The sequence below is a fragment of the Carassius auratus genome, chromosome 37, assembly GCF_003368295.1.
Source record: "Carassius auratus strain Wakin chromosome 37, ASM336829v1, whole genome shotgun sequence".
NCBI classification, from domain to species: domain Eukaryota; kingdom Metazoa; phylum Chordata; class Actinopteri; order Cypriniformes; family Cyprinidae; genus Carassius; species Carassius auratus.
This window is the reverse complement of record NC_039279.1, coordinates 8,900,623-8,923,673: the sequence shown is the minus strand read 5'-3', so window position 1 is coordinate 8,923,673 and position 23,051 is coordinate 8,900,623. Positions and strand designations below refer to the sequence as shown.

The 23,051-nt window shown below is 38.0% G+C and overlaps 1 protein-coding gene across 3 annotated transcripts in view; it reads right to left on the bottom strand.

The window, feature by feature from the left end:
- The window catches only part of LOC113056101 (actin filament-associated protein 1-like), a 45,115-nt gene extending 22,866 nt beyond the window's left edge, over positions 1-22,249 (bottom strand). The window contains exon 1 of one of the 3 annotated variants that reach the window (XM_026222597.1): positions 22,100-22,249. In XM_026222597.1, coding sequence (XP_026078382.1) covers positions 22,100-22,121 — 22 coding nt within the window. In that variant the 5' untranslated portion in view covers positions 22,122-22,249. Of the gene's footprint in view, positions 1-7,948; positions 8,355-22,099 lie in introns of those variants that run through there. The other 2 variants (XM_026222596.1, XM_026222598.1) reach the window with 2 other exon arrangements.
- Between the last annotated feature and the right edge of the window lie 802 nt (positions 22,250-23,051).

The window sequence follows — 23,051 nt, the reverse complement described above, 5'->3', positions numbered from 1 at the left end:
TGGAAAATCAGAGGTCTATAAAATGGCATTACAATGGGCTCAGGCCCATACAAACACATAGCTGAAGGTTTACATAAGACTGGGGTCTGAAACGGGGAGGACGGCTGCTGTATGGACAGATGTAAAACAGAAAATAGAGCTCACTGATTAGAGTGTGCAATGAAATGAAGTGTGCGTAGCAAATTGAGTGTGTCACTGTTTGACTGCTGGTCAAGAATTCAGCAATCATGACACTTACACTTGGAGTCATTACAAAAACTTTTTGTTGCATCATAATTAAACTGATTGGCAGAGCATTAACTGATTTAGGAAGAAATTAGTGATGTCCTTACATAGGAATTTAATCACTGGAGTTCTTCTTGATTTGCTAGATAATTCAGATCACATGTTCTCGTGTCCAACTGAATGAACTGCTCCTCAACTGAGCTGTCCAAAGTCAACCAGCACACTTCAACAGTACAGCACACTTTGATACTGGTTTTGTCCAAATTGTCCATTCTCAAAAACTACTATCTTAATGCAAAGGTGATATGATTTTATAAATACACATGCATTCTACTGAACACCCCGTTTCATTGGCGATTTTAAAATCTCAAGTTAAAAAATGAATAAATAAAGCTATAGCAAAGATTAAAATGAAAAACATAAGCCAAGTACATTTTGCAGGCTTCTGCAAGAGCGGTCTATCAATCAACACGCAATTAATTAAATTAAATTGTAATTCAAATGTAAATAATATTTGAATAATTCTGAAATCATTGTGACCCTGGACCACAAAACCAGTCATAAGGGTCAATTTTTCAAAATTTAGAAATATATACATCATCTGAAAGCTGAATAAATAAACTTTCCATTGATATATGGTTTGTTAGGATAGGACAATATTTGGCCGAGGTACAACTATTTGAAAATCTGTAATCTGAGGGTGCACATTTTTTTTTGAAATATTGAGAAAATCTACTTTAAAGTTGTCCAAATGAAGTTCTTAGCAATGCATATTACAAATAAACATTTATAATTTGATATATTTATTGTAGGAACCATTTCCAGTTGTTCCTTTATCATTGCCTATCCAACAGCTTGCACATTTCAAGAGTAAATAAAGCTAATGAAGCACTTTTAGTGATGGTGGCCAAACAACATGAAAGGAAATACACTTTAAAAACCAACCATGCAAACTAAATCGCTGCATTAAAGAGCACAACGTGCCACACAAAAATAAGGACCACCTCCAAACTATGCTTGGGGGCAAAGTCAGGGGAAAGAGAGAGGGAGAAAGGAGAAGGGGAAAACTTTAAACACAATCACAACCACCCATGATCACAATTTTCTGACTCTATTTCTTCTTTACACACATACTCTCAATTGACTAACCCTAGTGTAAACAAGACTAAATAATGAAAGATAGCAGGCAATGCGTCCAAAGAGCCCTCCTTTAAAACAGTGACACCCCTCCAGCTGAGGAATGACAAGTTAGGACATATTAACAGATCCCAACCAAAAATACAAAGGTCTCAGAGTCAGCAAAATTTAGATTTTGCAGAGGACTTTAGGCTTGTTCTACAAATACCTGCCAAAACAACCAGAATAAATGTTGATGCCACACCAGAGACGGTTTCAACAAGCAAAGCTGATTTTAATTCAGTGTTGACAGAGGGAAATAGTCAATGGCATTCAGTTTAGTGGTTGTCTAGGACCAGTTTGACAAGTTGACCTAGTGACCTTTTAGAATAAACAACATTCATAGTATCTCTCTCCAGAACAAAAACTCACATTATTCTACTATTCCGACCCAAATTCAATAACATAGAGGGATCTGGTTTGCAAAAGCAATTGTGATGCTTCCAGCATGCCAAAAACTAGTATTATTCATTTGCTGGTGCAGTATGTGCGTACATTTGCGTAGGTGTGTATGTATACGTGGTTACAGTCCACCACCCAGGCTGCTGAGAATCAACAACATCCTTAAAATTCACCAAAGGAAATGTGTGTGTGCATGTAGATTACAGAGTACCCTTCTCTCCACACTGTCATCCTATCCAAATCTTCCATCAGATCTTAAAGCAGTTCTCTTTAATGAACTGTTCAAATCCATATGCTCACACATGATCTATGACCCACCGTATACTGTATATAATCAGGCACTATCCCATGCCAAGTTTCTGTGGAGTACCCACCATTCCCACATCCTTCACTCACGCTTCCGTCTTCTTTTATCTCTCTCACTCACTCTTCTTCATATTTATTTCAATACTGAGCCAAGAAGCTATTCATTTTTCTTACCTCTTTCTTACTACAGAAGGGGAAATAAATGACAGTCGACAATAAACCCTCTGAAAGAAGGAGATAACATACAACCTCTCTTGTTTTGCTTAAGAAACCTGCCAAGAACATAAACATGAACCTCTCGCTCATCTGTCCTCCGTTTCTCATCCAGTGCAACGCTTTTCTTTGATGTCAGCTGACAGGAACCAGTCGGATAGCTGCGATGACTGAGATACAACACAAGCTCTTCTTACTCTGATCTGGTCTTACACACCGAACAGCTCGGAGGCTGAAAATATGGATGGAAGGAGGTATAGATAAAAAGAAAAACATGCATTTCTCTCTAATGACACATCAAGAGTCAACTATCTTGGTGACAGGTATTTAACAATTATCTAAAAAAAATTGACATACAAAATGCAAATTATATCTACCTGAAATCTCCAAAACAGTTTTTATGTTTCAAAATAAATTTCAAATCAGTAATAAAATGTGGCAATACATCAAAAAATAAACATTATACAAACATCTTAATTATTATTTCCATCCTTAAGAATTTGGGTGGGGTGGGTGTTGCAAATTACATTTAAAAACCTTTTTTTTTTTTTTTACGAACCGCAAAAACCTTTTGAACATCTGCAACAGCAAAACAGTGCAATTGCAGAAGAAGTTTTCATTATTTCTCATGTTAATGCATTTTTTTTATAAGAAAAATATAATAATAATAGGTCCATACAAAAAATAAATTAACATAATATAATTGTCTCACATCTGTGTTTCAGATTAAACAAACTCTATCGGTAAGCTGATTGGTTCTTTTAAGTTAAAGACTGACAGCCACCATATTGACTGTCACAGTTTCTCCCATTGGTTTTTCTATAAGTGGTCCATCTGTTCATATCTCCATCCCATTGGAACCCAAATAAGCAATTTAAGTTATGTACTGTATAGAATTTCCCATAGATCTGAGAGGCGTTGGGTGCCCAAAACAAAACATTTGGCAGCTGGGAATAAGGCAGCTACTAGTCTGTGGTTTGTGAAATTAGGCTGCTTTACGGTCTGGCATCATCGTGGTTACTGCTCACTGCCACAGGCCAGAGCACAGCAGAGCAGCACTCAGGCTACACATGCCTGGAAAATAGCAGAAAACTACAGGACAGAAGAAAATATTGAACAGATGCTCCACTGTCCCACTAATAATGGGCTTCAATACCAGCATCTGTGTAGTCACATATGTCAAATGCAACGGGATCATCAATAAGAGAATATCTCTTGTGTGATGACATTAACCTCTGTGTTTGATTATGTGTGTGCACTATCCATATGTGTTAACATGAACATATGAGGAAAAATACTGAGATGAGAATTATGAAAACAATCAAGAAAGGATGGTTTAGAATGTATGTCCATAAATGCGTACTTGTGTGTTTATGAGTATATGTATGTGTGTGTGTGTGTGTGTGTGTGTGTGTGTGTGTGTATAATTACAGAGCGCTAACTACTAAACCACAGTTGGCAGTGGGATGGGAGAAAAGGGCCACTGGTAACAGAAACCTTTAAGAATCATCCTTTTAGAGGGTGGAGAAGACTCCATGGTGCCTGGGAAACTGAGCAGAGAAGTGTTTGCATCCACTTTTTATGAGTGCATTTATGAACGCTCAGTCATATTTAGCCAATAATTTGAATGAATGAATGAATGAATGAATGAATGAATGAATGATGCATTTATATAGTGCTTTATTGTGTATTGTTGTACACCCAAAGCACTTTACAATCATGCGGGAGGCCAGGACACTGGGGTTACACCCCTACTCTATATGAGAAGTGCCATGGGATTTTTAATGACAACAGAGTCAGGACTTCGGTTTAATGTCTTATCCAAAAGACGGTGCTTTTTGACAGTATAATGTCCCTGTCACTATACTGGGGCTTTAGGACCCACACAGACTACAGGGTGAGCACCCATGCTGGCCCCTGACCCATGCTAGTTTTTCCCAGGAGGTCTCCCATCCAGGTACTGACCAGGCTGAACCCTGCTTAGCTTCAGTGGGCAACCAGTCTTGGGCTGCAGGGTGATGTGGCTGTGGCTATGTGACTTCAGTACTTGGGCTGAAGTGTAGTATATTTATGAATTTACCATGATGATGCATTATCCAAGACATTATTAGGGGAAAACATATAAATAATTGGACATGTAATTTAGCAGAAAATGAAAAATCATAAAAAGAGGCAACCTAGAGACTACCTAGAATTTGCGAAGGGAAATGTTTTTTTTTTTTCCAGTATATGTACATTACCATTTTAAAGTTTGGAGTCAGTTTTTGTATTGGCTGATTGATTGTCAAAAATCCACTTCTGATACGTGTGCTAAGGACTGTGCATGCAAACTGGCTGATCTTTCCTGAAAAATAAGCTTTTTATAACGCTATTTGAGCAAAAGTAACAACATTAACGACACAGTTGTTGTCAGATCGATCAAATGTTTATCAGTAAGCATCCCATTATTATTCTCAGTCAGAATACTGTATGTTAAAGGAGATCATTTTATCTATTGTAAAGTTGCATTAACAAATTTAGCAGACAGATGTTCACATCGATTTATAAAAAAGGAGGGATCAATAGCAGACAACACCACAAAAACATGATGATAATAATGCAATAACGTGTTCAGTATTATTTTTCTATAAACATATTGTACTAATTTTGACTTAGGCACTTTAGAAAATGTAATGCAAAATATTTATATGAAATACACGTATGTTAATCTTGGGTATTAAAGTGACTGGAAGATAAACAACAACAATAAGAGATTATCCTAATGTAATATTTTGAATTTAACAAAAATTGATTGTGTGCAAACAAATAACAAAGAGGTGGTTGTTTTGCCACAAGGTGTAGTTCTCAAAACAGTAGATCTGCTGTTAAAAAAGTCAGGTAGGCTACAAGAAAAATAGCCAAAAAAAGTAAACACACACACACACACACACACAAACAGAAGTGAGAAAACGGAATATCAAGGGAAATGAAGAAACTAAAGGAAGTAAATGTGCCATCCAAGAGAGAACCTTTATAATTATTTTGCACAGCCAGAGATTTAGACTTGTTTTTAATGTGATGGCCATACAAATAACAGGGTTGTCTGTGGTTTAAAAACTTGACGTGGGTGTATAGCAGGGGTGTCCAAACTCAGTCCTGAGTTTAGCTCCAACACCAATTGAACGCACCTGAACCAGCTAATCAAGCTCTAGCGTCTCCATCACACAGCCTTTCTGTCAGAGCATCTGATGGGTGGAAGCACTGTAAACTATACACAATTAAAGTTATGAAACTATAAACCAGGCCCGGACTGGGAAAAAACTTCAGGCCGGGAAATCTCACACTAATTCGGGCCATCATATACACCAGAGGTCTCCAAACTCTGTCCTGGAAGGGCCAGTGTCCTGTAGAGTTTAGCTCCAACTTGGCTCAACACATCTGCCTGGAAGTTTCTAGTAAGCTTATAAGGGACATGGTCTTTAACACAAACCCTAAACAGTGTGATTAGGACCCTGAAACAAAGCAAAGGGGTCTGACATTAACCTGACGAAGTCTATTACTATAATGACAACCTTTTCATATTCCGGACAATAGGGCTGTGCGATATGGGGAAAATATCTAATTTTTTTTGACAGATATTGCAATTGCGATTTGATTGGTGATTTTAAATTTGCAGAGTCAATCTTCAGCTCAATATTGCCAATAATGTGCAGCATAGTATGAGTTACATTTCAATTGCATTGTATTTACAAAATCCCTTTTTGTTTTTGCCATTATTCCAATAGGAATTACTGTTGTTCTATCCAATACAATTCCCATTATAACCCTGAAATCCTAAAAGAAATTTCAATTGTGTTTTGGGAGGGGTTTTATATATATATATATATATATATATATATATATATATATATATATATATATATATATATATATATATATATATATATAGTTTTTTTTTTTCAAGCAGACACGATTATAATGGTATAACTAATTTTACAGAATTAAATTAGTTACTGAATTTCACTGGAAATATTATTTTTTTTATAAAGAACTATTTCTTTATTCAATTATTCAAGTATTACATGTTACACAGTATTTGAGATTATAAGAACAACTGGAAAATGTGCTGAATGTTTCAGTTAATTCAAGTGAAATTAGCAAGCAGTTAGAATGAATTCACATTCGATTTAAACGCGGAGCCAGGCACGAGCTGATGAAGGTTGCGCGCGTGCGTCGAGCCTCATCCATACAACCAGATGCACTCGTGGAGATTTGCGGTGCAAACTCGCACGAGAATATAACCGAGCATTAAAAAACAGTGCTGATTGGGGAGAATGGAGGTGCGCGCACTATTGGTAAGACTGTCACTCAAGGCTGACAGTCATGCATATCAAATAAATTAAATTAAATTAATGCATTTTGTAAACACTTTTTATCCAAAGCAACTTACAGTGCATTCAGGCTATCAATTTTTACATATACGTATCATATCATATCATGTTTTCCCAGGGAACTGAACCCCCAACTTTGCGCTTGATAATGCAGTGCTCTACCAATTGAGCTACAGGAACACATACTGTATCGTCTCCACATCGCAGGCTTTTGCGATTAGCATATCGCAACGTCTCTAAACGCGATTTTGATTCGATTTTGATTAATCGCACAGCCCTACCGAAAACAATCATTCAGAATTAAAGTTTCACTGCTGCGACTGACCAATCAGACTCAAACATTCCAGAGAGCCTAGTAATAATACTCAACAATACTGGCAAAACCACACTTGGCCTTTTACATACAAAAGTCCAAAGCCAATACTAAGCACTGCCCTCAGATAATGTTAAACCACTGTGGACAATAGGGCTCTGTCATATCCAACAGAGTGTAATCTGTGATGCATGTACGGGATACCCGACACCTGACAGCTGCAAGCCAACCAACCAATCACAGATGGGCCTACCGATCTATATCATGTTGTGTTTTTGAAAATGCAAACTTCTGTGACAGAAGATAACAGGGCACCTGTATCGACCCCGAGTTATTATGAGTGACTGGAATAGCTCTTCCTCATACGTAAATTATTATAGTGTGCTAATACTAATTTTAAAATATAATTTAAAACAATTAGACTTATTAAAAATGTAAATATGAACATTAATAATAAACACTTTCAAATGTTATATAATAAAATAAATTAACAAACAAAGAAACAGCAAACAATAAGCAGTCCATTGCTCTCTTGCAACATCATTAAATTTACTGCCTCTTCACATTTCAAACTGCAACGGCTTTTCTAACTGACCGGACACTGAGAGAAAAGCTGAGAAGAAACGGAGAAAAACTGCCTCACGGGGTGAACTCATCTCTTCCCAGTAGCCTACGAGCCGGTGATGTCGCCTTTATTCTATAAATATTCGTTATATGGAATATAGTACTTTCTTACTTGCTGTGTCTGTAAAACTGACAAACTTGTTCAACATTCAAAGCGCACAGATATTCCTGGATGTTGGGAGAAATGTGTTTCTGTTTGTTGTTATACTGGACGTCAGTAAAAGACACAGTATTTTATACTTTAATTAAACGTCTGTTGACAGTAGTATTATCAAAGCATGCAACAATGAATCCACTCATGGCGATACTAGACACTCACCCCTCGAGGCGAACAGTATGGGGTCGCTCCGCATCTTAAAGTCAAACGCATCTAACTCGGGGCAGGTAGAGATTACAGGCGTGTGTCTGACAGCTGCAGTGTTTCATTAAAATCCGCGCAACAGAGCCGTCTCTGTTTTCCCCGCTTTCTCCCGGTGAGAATAAGCAGTAGAGCTCCTCCGCTCGCTACCGCCCGGCAATTCCTCGTTTCCTCTGAAAACGTCCCCTGAATCTCTCCTCGAGCCCGACACTGAGCAGCTCTGTTCGCTTTCTGTTTATCGCGATGCCGACAGCAAACCGCTGCGCCTTCGATGGGAAGCTACTTGGAGACTTAAAAGTAAAATCTCTCACTTTCTTTTCATGTCGTGCTCGGCGAAAACCTCCTAGGACCTCCTTCCTCTCCAATTAGTTTCCTTTCCCTATTTTCTCCGCCCTGTAGCCCCACTTCTCCAATTCCACAGCTGGATACAGCGCATGTGTGTGGAGATGGACGATTGTTATGTTTATGTGCGGATAAGTTTATTACTCCCATATGCAAGATTTTAATATTCACCTCAAAAAGATCAAAACATCTTTATCCTTGTCTGTATTTGATAAAAACTTTACAAAACAACAACAACAACAATTAAACCAAAAGAGAAAGTGTCCTTTAAAGTTCAGTACTGATTTTTCTCAGGCTCCTCATGTGCATGTTTCATTTACATTCACATTCACATTTAGTCATTTAGCAGACGCTTTTATCCAGAGCGACTTACAAATGAGGACAGTGGAAGCAATCAAAAACAACAAAAAGAGCAATGATATATAAGTGCTATAACAAGTCTCAGTTAGGTTAACACAGTACACGTAGCAAGGGATTTTCGAAGGAAGAAATGGGTTTTAAGCCGATTCTTGAAGATGGCTAAGGACTCAGTCTGTCTAATTGTTGAGGGAAAAACACCATGGAGGGATGTGTTGATGATGTAAGTGAGTGTAGGTACAACTGCAGGAGAAATGGCTTGAAGGAGATGAGATGGATTATCAGATTTTTCTCCCTCGTGACCAACAGGGGGTTCACATACCGACCATAAAGGCACATAACAACAACATTTGGAATTAGTGATTCTTAATCAAAGTATGAAACATTACTGAAATATGAAATTATCTTATACAAAACGTTATTAATACTTTTTAAGAATTCAGTTATGCAGGGAGTATGGTCCTAAACAGCCAAAATATAACAATAATTACAAGTCAATATAAAGGTATGTCTGGATTTCCGAACAGTGCACACATTTGTGGGTGGCCAAGTTAATTCACGTGTGTGTTAACAGGATATTGTATCTGGACACTGATCCATGTATTTGGCCTCGGTGCAGAAACAACTATACACTCTGACATCATCCTGGGGAGAGAATCAAATTGATATGCAGACATTAATTCCACCCAAAGCCTGCAGCACAGCGGAAAGCAACAGTGTCATTGACTAAGAGGTTTCAACACAAAAAAGCCTGCATCCCCCACAGTTTCAGATTCAACACTATCGATTCAAACAAGTGAGTGTTTTAAGATAACACTTATCTATGTTCTGTTTGTTTAGTTCCTTTCCTGTTTAACTTTATCAGTTGGGGTATAAATTGTGTATTTCACTGTCAATATAACTCACTTCTCATATAAAGGTCATGACAAAGTCATGTTTATTATCCACTCTCACTTCAAAAAGGGGCACATGGCACAATTCAGACAATCTAGAGAGAGCTATGTGGAGGAGACAACAGAAAGACAATACGGTTACACTGCCACAGAACTGAATCCTTGAGGTCATTATAACAGCGTAATTCAATACAGTGCACACAAATCAATAGAGCTGCAAGCCATTTAAAAGAAAACTGTGAAACACTTAATTTCTGTCAAAAATCTCAAATATCAGCTCATTTTCAGCTAATCTGAAATACACAAACTGTGGGCAGTGACAAAGAAACAGAATGGAAAAAATTGTATCTGTTGTAAACGACATTAAGCGTAAACTGCATCTAAACTTGATCTCTTTTTCCCAGCTCCAGACACGCCGTCAAAACAAAGCAATTCTGTGATACCCCTCTTACAGGGCTTGGCCCTCACATCACGTGCTCAGGATGTTGGAAGCAGGGTGGAGGCCCCGTACTTGCAAACTGGTAACTGTCAGGAGGGTAAGCTTTAAACAAACAGAACTCTAATGAAGTATTAAAGAGCCTGGTAGCCAGTGGAATGACTGTTTCTTCTGAGTTCCACTGCAGACCATTCATTACAGCAAAGGCTGTTTTGTCAGGGGCAACACATGACCTTTGAAGTGTATCTCACAGAATGTGCCTGTGTGCCATTCATCATCAGTGCTTATGTGTTTTCATGTCTCCAAGGAATGCAGCAACAATCTGTGCCCTGGTGAAACACCTCATTACTAAAGTGGTTGGCCTCATTGGCAAAATACACAAGGCAAAATCATATGCACAACACCTGCAAGACAACAGGATTTTTGATTACAAGAACTCAAACGTAAATGGATTGAATTCCAGAGTCAAATTAATTAGAAGGCTCTAGACACTGTTTTTTTCTGTACTCTATTAATCATGAATGAACCCTTTGACATTTATTTTTTCATCCCAGAAATACTTGCAGGACATGCTGAACCTTTATAATAGCTGTACAATGTTTTCCAAGTTTCTGGAATGTTGCCGAGTATTTTTGATTATCTGCAACCCTGCTACTCTCCGTATCCAAACAGCAGAGAAGTGACTAAGATTTCAAAAGACATTTGGCTTTGCTCTTCTCCAATACACACGTGCGCACGCACACACACACATTTGTTGTTTTTGTGAAAAGTGGGGACATCTAACCCTAACCCCATAGGCATAATGGTTTTTATACTGTAAACAGAGAGGTACACTGCAAACTGCAATGAAATATGATTTTGTGCCAGATTGCAGAGACTGTATGTGGCTACAAATCTTGCTGTTGTAAATACCTCAGTTGTGTTAAAACTCAAAGAAATGAATTAAATGAACTGTGATGCATACAATTAAAACAACATAAACAAGCAGTCAACATATATAATGGGAAAAGCAACCATCTCAGTGACAAAAACCTTGTCTTCATTTTCACTGGTTGGTCTCCAGTTCTCCAGTTTGCAATTCTCCCCTGATAAGATGTTATCTCATGTACACATGTGGAAAATTTAATTAAATATGCACACACACACACACACACAGGCAGTAAATGTGAATAATGGAAACTTTCTGAGCTGGTAAACTGCAACCTAAACTCTGTACACAGGTCTGGAGAAATCGTCATCATCATCGTCTTTATCACAAGCAGTCATTCTTCACAGACTTTCCATATGGCTATGAGGTAAAGGCCCCTCTGCTCAGCTGCAGTTGCATAATTTGACACCGGAGTCATTTTATAGTGCAGAAAGCCTGGAAAGCTGTAGCACATATGGATGGGCAGTATTGAACACTGGCTGTGGTCCAGGGGGGGAAAGGCTTGATGAAAGGAAGACAGAGCAATGGTAAGGAGTATTTTAAACTAGGTCAGAATCAGAGTGAGCATGACTGTGGTTTGATGCACTGTTCACTCGTAATATCATGGCTGGGTTTCAGACATACATTAGTGCTGTGTTGGGGTTGGCCAGGGTCAGCTGGATTGTGCACTTCAAGTCAGTCCAGCAAAGAGTCTAAGTGTTACAAAATCTTATATTCTTGAACCGAGCTAAAGAAGACTGACATAAAAAAATAAAATAAAAACAGCTCAACATCCTACACAATACTCTGGACTAGTGCAGATGAGGCCACATTATGTTCTTGCTTTCTATTTCCTTTACAATGATGTATGCTCAGTCAAGAGTAATCAATAAGCACAAGTATATGAACATTAAAAGTTCATTTTTTATCAAAGCAATTCTTCAGGTTCTTAAAATGTCATGTAAATAGTTTAGTCTGAAATTGTACTAGTCAGATTTTTGACTTTTTTTTCTCTCCAAAGGCTTCAGAGCAACCACTCACACATTCATTATTCAGAACTAAAAGTTAAATTCAGTTCAGATGTGTTTGAAATTGTCAAAGCACACTGAGTACCAAGTACAGTGTTGGCAAGGACAAGATGACCAAGAGAGTCCAACCTGGATCCATCCAAGTCCATTGTTTAGAATTTATGGGGTGGACAATGTTAAAGACCCATCTGCAAGTTATCACCTGAAACAAGCAGCTGCATGAAACTCATTCTGTGTTTTTTTCTGTTTATATATACAGTATCCACTTTGCATTGATCCCTAACTCTGTTTTCCCAGAATGCTCAGATTCATCGTAATTGTGTGTATTTTTGCCTACTTTTACCCTTAACTCCTCATCCTACTTTTTCAGTCCAATTATATTTTTTTCCATCCTTTTGTTCTTCTTGATACCAATTCTTGATAACATACACATGAACATCCCCCAATCCCAGTCTCAAGTCCCAGCTGCTATAGTCAGGGTGCCTCTTTAAGTCCAACTGTCCACAGCAAACAGTCAGATGGATGGATAGATAGATGTATGAAGGAGAGGATGTCCCAGCAGGATTACAAGTCACAACCATCTATAAACACTCAATGAACCCACCTCCTTCTGTCAGACTACCCCATCTCTTTGAGGCTCAGTCCACCATCTGGCCAGACTGAAACTGCAGACATGTTCCTTATGGCTGGCTGACCCAATGGCGGGGGGGGGGACCCAAGAAAGTAATCTGTATGCAAAATATATGAGCCCCCATCCCACTGTTTTTTTTCCCAATGCGTTTTTTTTTATCTGGTTCTCCCTGGATTGCTAAACACAGCAATCTAATACAAATCATCTCAATGTAAAGCGGACATCACCCAGTCCTTCATTTCCTCAGATCCAGGCACTTTCAATCAGATGATCTTGATAAATGTTTCAGCCAAACTCGGCCAGAACCACAAACAGTGACTTTCATCAGACCTCAGGGAGGAAGTCCACCCCCAGAGATCTGACAGTATGTATTTGTGCAGAGTGCTAATTTAGGATCAGATTTTACTGGGGAGGGGTTAAGGAGCAGCTCTGATCCAGAGATAGCATTCCTGATATGTGATCTTGTTCATATAAGAGAGAAAATTAGAAAATATACAATACAAAAGGAAAGAGCACTGCTGTCATGGCCATTGAGATATGAAAGCTCATTCATTTTACCTGTTGAATAACAGTTCTGTTTAAAAGAGTCACATAAATATAATTTGTGTCCATAATGTTAATTCTGACCCTAAGTGGACACACAGATCAGGACTATAACCATCATAGGCATAGCAGGGGACAGTATGTTTCTGAGGTTCTGTATGCAGTGACTGGGGATTGGGCACTGCACTTATGCTGACATTTTGTTCAGAATACATGTAATGGACATGTAAATTAATATGTGAATTGCGAAGATTGCAAAGTTTAGGGTTTATCTAAACCGAACTTTCAGAATCTGAAATAGGGTTGGATTCATTGGACTGACAAAATAGTGATGTAATGGAAACCTACCAAATGACTGCACAAAAGAAAGGTAGGCTACTGAGAGTATGCAAGGCCAAAGGGAAGGTGAAAGAATGTTTGTGAAAGGGTGGGGAGGAGACAGATTGAAAGCATAAGAATGTGGAAGACTTGCACTTCACCTGGAAGACACAAATTACCAAACCTCGCCCCTACTGTCAGGGAGAAGGCCAATGAGCTTTCAACATCCAGCAGTCCCTCAATTATTAACACTGATCTGTGTCATCTATGTTGAACTTCAACACTAATAAAAACATGGATTGATGGAAGAATCATGGTTGTGTTCTGATAGTCTAGTCGTAGATATAATATTTTTCACTCTGTAACACTGATTTAAAAACCAAACATTTCAAATCTCCATTGGCAAAGACTACTGTTGCGTTTTTCTTCTATTATTTTTTTTTATATTATGTTTTATGTTTCTTTTTCTGTTCTGTTGTTATGTTGTTTCATGTAATGTAGCATGTAAATACAGCATATCATTCCAGTCTATCAGTTCTGTATTTTGTAAACTTGGTAAAATTATACTCATTATTTCATTCTCTGTGAAGATAGCATAGGAGGTGGAGGCTTTGTGTGCAGCAATGGCAGTACTGGAAAGGACAATTGAGGAGAGACTGGTGATGGAAAGAGCATTCAGTAGAAACATCTGCAAAGTGTAAAAGTGCTGAATGACAGCACCAACAAACAATTACCATAGACTGAAAGAAAAGAGAGAGGGTGCTGAGCGTTTATAAAATCACACAGACTCACTCACAATTACATATTCTCTCATATAGAAGCCATATATCATAACTCATATATCCACCAAAATGGAAACTAAGGCAGCACAATATGGAGAAAAACGTAACCTTTGGGTCAGACTCTTCAACCATTAAGCCATGACTGCCCCATCTAACATGTATATATCCTATTCTCTGCATCTCTGAAACCTTTATGTATTAATGTTTTAAAGGGGTCATATGATGTTGCTAAAAATAATATTATTTTGAGTATTTGGTGTTTATGCAGTTTAAGGTAAAAAAAAAAAAAAACACATTATTTTCCATATAATGTACATTGTTGTTTCTCCTCTATGCCATGGCTTTCCGAAACACGTAGACTCATCGTTCTAAAAAGCGAGGTGTGCTCTGATTGGCCAGCTATCCAGTGTTTTGTGATTGGCTGAATACCTCAGGGGTGTGACAGAAATGTTATGTCCCTTAACACTGTGATGCCATCTCCCAGCAGCACGAGCATACAGTAAGGACATAATTACTGATTATGTCCCTACTGTCTTTTTACACGTTGTGTTGCATAGCATAATGTAAACATAAAACCATATCTGCATTTGTTATTGGAAAAACAAGCGCCATTCTACACTGTTCAAAACTCGCATTTGAATCATCATTGGCAAATTATTTAAATATAAAATATATAAATATATATATATATATTATCTGTGAGCCAGAAGTGCCAGACTGTCCTTGCAAAGTCTGAACTGCCCCACCGAATAGAAACAGCTTTTGTGCCACAGACGCATTGTAGGTTACTGGTCCGAGAAACAGTCCTCATCCTCCATAAAATGTGCAGCTCATATCTGAATATTTCGGTTGAACTGTTGTGGAAGAGTGTTGTAAATAAACGTAACCACTGATTTCTAGTTGTGTCCTCTTTTGGAAAAAGTAGTTTTTATTTCACAGTGAAAGTCTCAGCGACTCCACAACATGGTGGCGATGGCAACAGCAATAATAAAAGTGATGCCTTTTTTCTTTGTGTGAATATTTGGGCTGCGTTATACAAATATTTCCATATCGTGACGTAGACGTGGGGGCCTGTTAGGTTAGTGGTTGACTCTTAACTTTTATAAAGAATATCTTTTTGGATTTGAGACTTTAGTCTTTGCAGCTTTACAGATCTTTATGCACCAAGAGCTTGTAACACTCCAAATAGAATGGAAAAATGTAAATAACATCATATGACATAAAATTTCATAACCATTTACTCACTTGGCTTTCAAATCCAATCCTGCTGTTAGCTAGACCATGTATGATGATATTTATCATCTAAAGCAGCATATGCCTGGGTAGTTTAATCCCAAAAAGAATGCCAAGATCTTACAACTCACACCTCACATACACTTACACCTACACAAACATACACATTCTAACCCTGGCAATGGTCCTCTTCAGAATTTAATCTGGATCTAATAAACCACCTGCACCAACCACCAACACAAGATAAAGCATCAAACACTGAAGACTGCTATCTTTGGAACAGGAGAATTTCATCTACAGAAGTGTCATGTGCAGGTGACACTACTACAGTGAAAGCAGCTTGGCTGTACTAGAACACACGCTCTGAGGACCAACCACGGGCCAGATTCGTGAAACACTCTTAAAGATACATTTCCTGCTTATTTTATTACTTAAGAAAACAACTTTCTCACGAACCAAAGCAAACCAAACTTTCACACAAGCAGACTAAAAGCAGATGAAAAAGCAGTACTGTGAAAGCACGCTAAGCTTGAAGTTTCAGTATGTGTAGCCTCTGGGCTTTGTGTGGGTGTGTCAAGGATGAAATACAGGGAAAGAGAGCAAGTATTCCCATAAATCATAACTTGACATTGACCTAAATGTACAAATTATTTAAAAGGACAGGTCTGGAGGCCTTTGAACACATCTCTGTGTCCTTAAAAAAGTTTGTAATGAAGAGCACTTCACAAGTTTGCCTTACAGAACAAAGCAAGAACAATAGTATGCGTATTTGGCATGCTGTCTGAGGAGAGGGCTCTGATCTGCACGTGCTCTTCCTGAAATATGTTAATAAAACATCACTTAAATTTTCCAGAATGCAACCAGAACTTGAACATTACATTTAACACAGAATACCTTGTTATTTTCCCAACAGATCTATACATGCACATATGCACATCCATTTATCACAGAAAAACCTGAATCAACTATTCCAAAAACATGTGAAAACAAGTCTAAAATCCAAACTAAGCATTTTACCCAAATACCCAAAGGGCCGGTTGGCTTCATCATCATACTCAGCTACTAAAAATAAATTGGAATTGGTGGAAAATGGGTTACAATAACATGAAAAGGTGGGAAAGCATAAAAAGTAAATAGGTGTGTGAGTTTGTTTGTGCACACAAGCATACTGCCTGAACATTGAAATATATTCTCTCCCTTTGAGAATTAGAACTCAAAGACTGACTCTTTCACTTTCCCCACTTTCCTACATCAAGTGGGCCCCTTCTGTTTCCATCACATTGTTGTTGGGATTTTATGCAGTACAGTAAATGTTTGTGAGTGGTCTTTAAAACCTGTCTCTATTTATCTGGCAAATTAAAATGAATGCATGAAATAGGTAAGGACAGGCACAACATAGCAAGCCAAGTGGCAGAGAGAAGAGAAGTTACTGTAGAATGATGAGAGTTGCCTCAAAGCTTAAAACACCACTGCTTATAAATACACCTGTAGGATCAATAACCCAAAAACACAGATGGTGCTTGTTTTCAGAACAGAAAGAATTTGGCCAAAGGCAGAAGGTTTTTATCATGTATATCAGCTGTTTTGTATAAGATAGTAGAGATACAAATTCAACAGGAAATAGAGATTGCCTACATTTACCGCAAGATCTGTTTGGACCAGTATTTTTTTTTGCATTATCCACTTACACTAGAGAGATCTTTGCACACTGCTGTTTCAGACATGATTACATATTTTCTTTTTGATTATTGGTGCAATTTTGAGGAGATTGTAAGGTATGGGTCAGTCAAACAGAAAATCTCAGCAATGACACATCACTATAGGTTATTCTTAAAAGCTACAAACAATTATAGCTCACTGTGCATTCATGCTAATTTTCTAGCATCTGTTTGTTAGCCATACAACAAGCCTTTGCAAAAAGACTGTTACCTTGGCTGCGACAACACACCCTAAACACAAAATGCTTAAGCAGAGTTTCCACCCAGCGAATAACACCAACCATATCAATCTAATCAAATCCCTCTCCGTTTGTGACATGGTCACGAGTGTTAAAGGGTACACAACATACACAGTTTCACCTAATCTCATGTTAATCTTGAGTACCTATAGAGTAGTACTGCATCCTTCATATATCCAAAAAGTCTTTAGCTTTAACATATTTCTAAAAGAAAAATACAGCTTTCCGATTCTCTCCGGTAAAATCCGAGCTCCTGGAGGCGTGCGGTGGGCGGAGCTATAATACTGATGTTTCGTGTTGTTTCCATTAACATATCTTCACTTACGTGCTGATTTCCAATAAAAGACAGAAATCTGATGCAATTGCACTTACATGAATGGGGTCTTTAATCACTGGGATCGCTCCGTGTTTTAATAGCCAACGATGTGCAAATCCAGCGTCGACTTGGGCCTTGTTTATAAAACATTCGTCACTTAAATTACGAGAACACACAAAGGCACTTGATACACTCAGAAATTCTCAGTCATTTTTCTAAATTATTTTTTAAAACTTTGGCCATGTTTAGCATGAGAATCCATCTCTTTAACACTGTGAACAACTCTGAATACATGAAACACCACTGTACCCCCCCCCCCTTAAGAACCACAGCAACTTTCATCTTCTGTATCTCCGCCACAATTTCCACACTTTCCTTTACTAGTTTCCATTTTTCCCTTTCTCACGGTCAACCTCATACACAAATAGCAAACCATGTACTAATGACAGAATATGGAAATGACAGTAAATCCACTACTGATTTCAACTGATTCAGAGAATATTCAGTAATGAAAGCAGCAGAAAGAGGAAACTATAGATTACTTAAGCTTTCTAAATAAAATGAGGCATTAGGTTTCCCAGACAGTGACTCAGAGGTTTTGAGTTCAGCTTGGTTTACAACACAGACACTCTGTACACACTATACACTACACACATACAGAAATACACACACACACTCAAATGGGCAATTTGAAGTACAAGCACCTTCTTTGTGAACACAAACACACTTGAGAGTGCTGAGTTCAACAAAAAGAAAAAGAGCCAAGTTACATCTTCCCTCTGGCTATGTCTGGATATGAAACCCTAATGGGAAAACCTCCAAAGCTGAAGAAGAGCCAAAAGGCATGCAACACAACTTTTTCATGTTTTACTTTAAAGATCTGCCACTCCAGTCCAGTCATGTTACAGAGCCGCAGGCAGTATGGGTAACTGACGGCTCTGGAGAGACGTCTCACACAGCTGTTTGTGTAAATATACAGTGTTACTTCTGAACTTGTGCTTATTTATTATAATAATTAATAATATATGTTTTCTCGTCTACCTTGCACAACCTATAAATTCATGTAGGCTATCATTTTAATCAATACACTTCATACTGCATTTGAGAATTTGTATGGACAAAGGTTTGAGTAGTGAAAAATGAGTCATCCCAGAAGAGAAATATTTTTAAAGGTGCAGTATGTAATGGTGACAGCTAGTGGTTGAAATGGGTACTGCAGTCCAACTTCAAAATACTGGATAGAGTTGTTTGTGCCACCCCCTCTTCAAACTCAATGCTTGCAAAAGCTGCCAGATTGAGGACACACAACAAGTCTTACACTCTAAGTTGATGTGTTGATGAATCCACATTTTTAATATACCTCTGGAGGCTTTTTAGGTCGGGTAGAATCTGCGATCTCTGACCCAGTTTGTTTACTGGCTTCCATTGCTGCAATACATGTTTTCCACATTCTGGCAACCAGGGGTGTTGAAGTACCTTATGGTAAATTGGCAGTGGGAGGAATCACACATACCAAAACAAAAACAGACATTCCGGCACAGAACGCAGTAGAATAACTGGCTGTAGCATTGTTATTTCGGAGAAACAATTTAATGTCAATTTAGCATTTTTCTGAAATATTTGCAAAAATATAATATTTTTGTGCTTTAGTCAAAAATTACATATGTGCATATCTGCCAAAAGTGAGAAAAGTGTATATCTAATAAAAGTAAATGTGAGACTTCAGATTTATAAGCCACTTTAGGTGAATAATGCTAGCCACACACTTGAACCCTCTCCAATCCCAAATCGTAAATTTTAAACGTTTGATATTTACAACTGAAAGATGTTGCATGCTTTCATAGCTTTCATGAAAACGGGGTTTCATAACAGACAGCTTTTGTTCAGCTAAAATAACCGCATTTAAGTTAAAAATGACCATGTCCACTGTTAAATAGAAAATAAGAATAAAAAGTAACACAGAAAACATATTTTGATCTCATGCGGCCGTTAAGACAGAGTCACTGGTCTTTATGTGTTTTCAAAGGGCTTTTTAGCTCACAAAAACAAAACTGAAAAAAAGTAAAAAAGGTTTAATAAGACCAAGACGAGAGAGCTTAACTGGTTGTGCATAGTGCTTGCAACTTTAAGGTCATGGGTTTGACTCCAGGCATTTGCCATGGAGTGTGCTTATTGCAAAAAATGTAAAGATGCATATTACATTACCTTATCTTTTTATTGCATCAGTAGTGTCTAAAAGTGTTCTAAATGCATTTCAAGTCTTTTTATAACAAAACACAACTTTCCATTGGAATCAGTGTCAGAGGTCAGAAAGTGGTTTGGAATTGAGTAAGACAGACAGAAAGTATCAGCAGCTGTTCATAGCTATATGTGACACACACTCAAACAATTAAACTACAGTACTGTACATACTGCATCCTGAGGCAGACTAATATAAACCCAGTGGAGACTTGTCTATGAAAACTGACTAGAACCACAAGAGAGGAGACAGGCAACTATAAAAGAGAAAACTGTACCATACATTATCTCTACATTTTCCCTTTCATTCAAAGCAATGATTAGAAGATAATGAACGTCCACTAAATATCTGTACGACTGCTTTTTTTCTTCTGCAAATTAAGCAAGATCAGTCATCCATCTTAATCAATGGCCTTTCTCACACAGATGCTGCAACAATGCAGGTCCAGATGTGCACTAGTAATGATGTCACTGCATCAGCAGTCAGACTTTTTTGACCACATACAGACCAGTCATCAAGCTATCAGGAAAAATATCAAACCCCCACCATGCAACACTCAGCTACACTGGCATTTAGCCCTTGAATGACCTCACTTTGTGTGGTTACAAAATTGTTTTGAAATAAAGTGTAAATGAACAAGTTCATACGTGCGATGCTGCTGTAAGAAGGGTGCAACTCACATGCTTTTTCACTTTAAATGGGACAAAATGAACCTAATTCTGAAAAAAAAGGTGTTTAATGGTTCATGGTTTACAAAGGTGTTTATTCTCTGCCAGATCGATATAAAACTGCCAGTAACATCAGCATTTACTTAAGAATCGAAGGAAATATTATTTTTAAAGGAAGGTATTTTGTTTCTACTCCGGATAGGAAGCAAAACATCCTGAATTGAACCTCCTGTTTTTATGATACAAACTGTGGTAAAAGTTCAGCCAAAAGCATAAGAAAAGGTCAGGTTAGACTCCATCGCCCATTTTACCAGATGGTCCTTGACTCAAAGCGCTTGATCACACCCATCTAAACTCTACACTGGCTACTGATCAAAGATGCTGAGCATTGTCCACATGCCTATCTTTGTTTTTCCAAATGATTGTATTTCTAGCCAAGGAGTTCAAGGGCTGTGTTTGGCCAAACCCAACCTGTTCCACTCCATTCTTTCTTATTTTCTTTACCTGGTCTGATTGTTTTGAGACAGTCTAGACAATGAGATATGAGACACGGCCACTTTGGTGGCTTTTTTACGCTTTGTTCTGTTTTCTCTCATCTCAGAGCCAGAGTCAGTAAAGCAAACAATACCCAGGATGACGGTTCTTGTCCGCTCCATTGTCAGTTATTCCTGGAGGAAAACTAAACAGGAGATGGAAACACCTTCACATGGTACCAAACTCTTTTTATAAACAGCCTCTCTAAATAAACATTCCAAGAACTTGCAAAAAAACTAAGAAAAAAACAGTAACAAAGTTGCAACAAGAATTAAATCAATACATAAAAAACGGTAATATAGGGTAAATATAGGCCTAACACTAAAATCTTAGACAAAGGGATGCAATTATGATGTTGACAGTGTCAACTATCCTTCATCCTTACATAAACTACAAAAACATAATCAAGCTTCCCTTTCCCAGTGGTTTAAGGGTCACCTCATTGCATTGTATCAAATTAATTAAATTTGTTTTTCATAATTTAGCTTTTGCCTCTCTCATCCCCTCCCCCCTCTGCATATAGAGACTGGGGGGCTCGAGACGCCAGCTGATCCCACAAGGCTCGTGCTATTCAACAAGAGCCCCCCACGAGCGGTGCACATTCATCAGGATGCCTCGTGCTTCTTTGTGTTCAGCCTCAGCTCCAAAACAAAAAAAGGGTTTGATGGCAGCTCCAAAAAATTACAAATATTAAAAACGCAACGCGACAACTTCAGAGCTGTTTTATATTATTAGCATTTGGAAAGAAATAAACATTGGAAAGCAAGCCCATCACTCTGAATTGTCCTCTGAGCAGCGCGTGTCCTTATGGAACCTCAATAATGTGTTGAAATCGACAAATTTAGTAAACGTTCCATGGATGGTCAAAACTGCTTCACTATGCATCAATAGAGACAAGTGTCTGATAATTTTAACAGTGACATCTTACCTTGTCTGTTATTTTCCGTCATATCTTTATCGCAAGATGACGGACCTGCCCTGTAACCCGTGTGCTTGATAACGGCCACCTCTCTTGTTCCTTTAGCTGGCCCCGATTGAGCTTCTTCAGATTCATATCTGCGCTCCTGGGACCGCTCACGCTGTCAAATCAGCCCGAGATTGACATCCGTGTCAGCCAATCCGGCAGCGGGCTACTAAAAATCTAGCCAATAGCAGAACTGGGAGGCGGTCATATTTACTGTAGATAGAGGAGTGTTGGAAGACAGTTTCAACGTCTGTTTCGTTTGTTTATATGACAAACGTAGGAGACTCTTTTTTTTTTTTTTGTCTGATTCATAATCTTAAAAACGGAAAAATGTAAGTAACTTTATTAAGACTGATATAAGTAATAATTTACAGGTCCTGATCATATAATTAGAATATCATCAAAATGTTTATTTCACTAATTCCATTCAAAAAGTGAATCTTGTATATTATATTAATTCATTACACACAAACTGATATATTTCAGATGTTTATTTATTTTAATTTTGATGATTATAACTGACAACTAAGGAAAATCCCAAATTCAGTATCTCAGAAAATTAGAATATTGTGAAAAGGTTCAATATTGAAGACACCGGATGCTACACTCTAATCAGCTAATTAACTCAAAACACCTGCAAAGGCCTTTAAATGGTCTCTCAATCTAGTTCTGTAGGCTACACAATCATGGGGAAGACTGCTGACTTGACAGTTGTCCAAAAGATGACCATTGACACCTTGCACAAAGAGGGCAAGACACAAAAGGTCATTGCAAAAGTGGCTGGCTGTTCACAGAGCTCTGTGTTCAAGCACATTAATAGAGAGGCGAAGGGAAGGAAAAGATGTGGTAGAAAAAAGTGTACAAGCAATTAGGGATAACCACACTCTGGAGAGGATTGTAAAACAAAACCCATTCA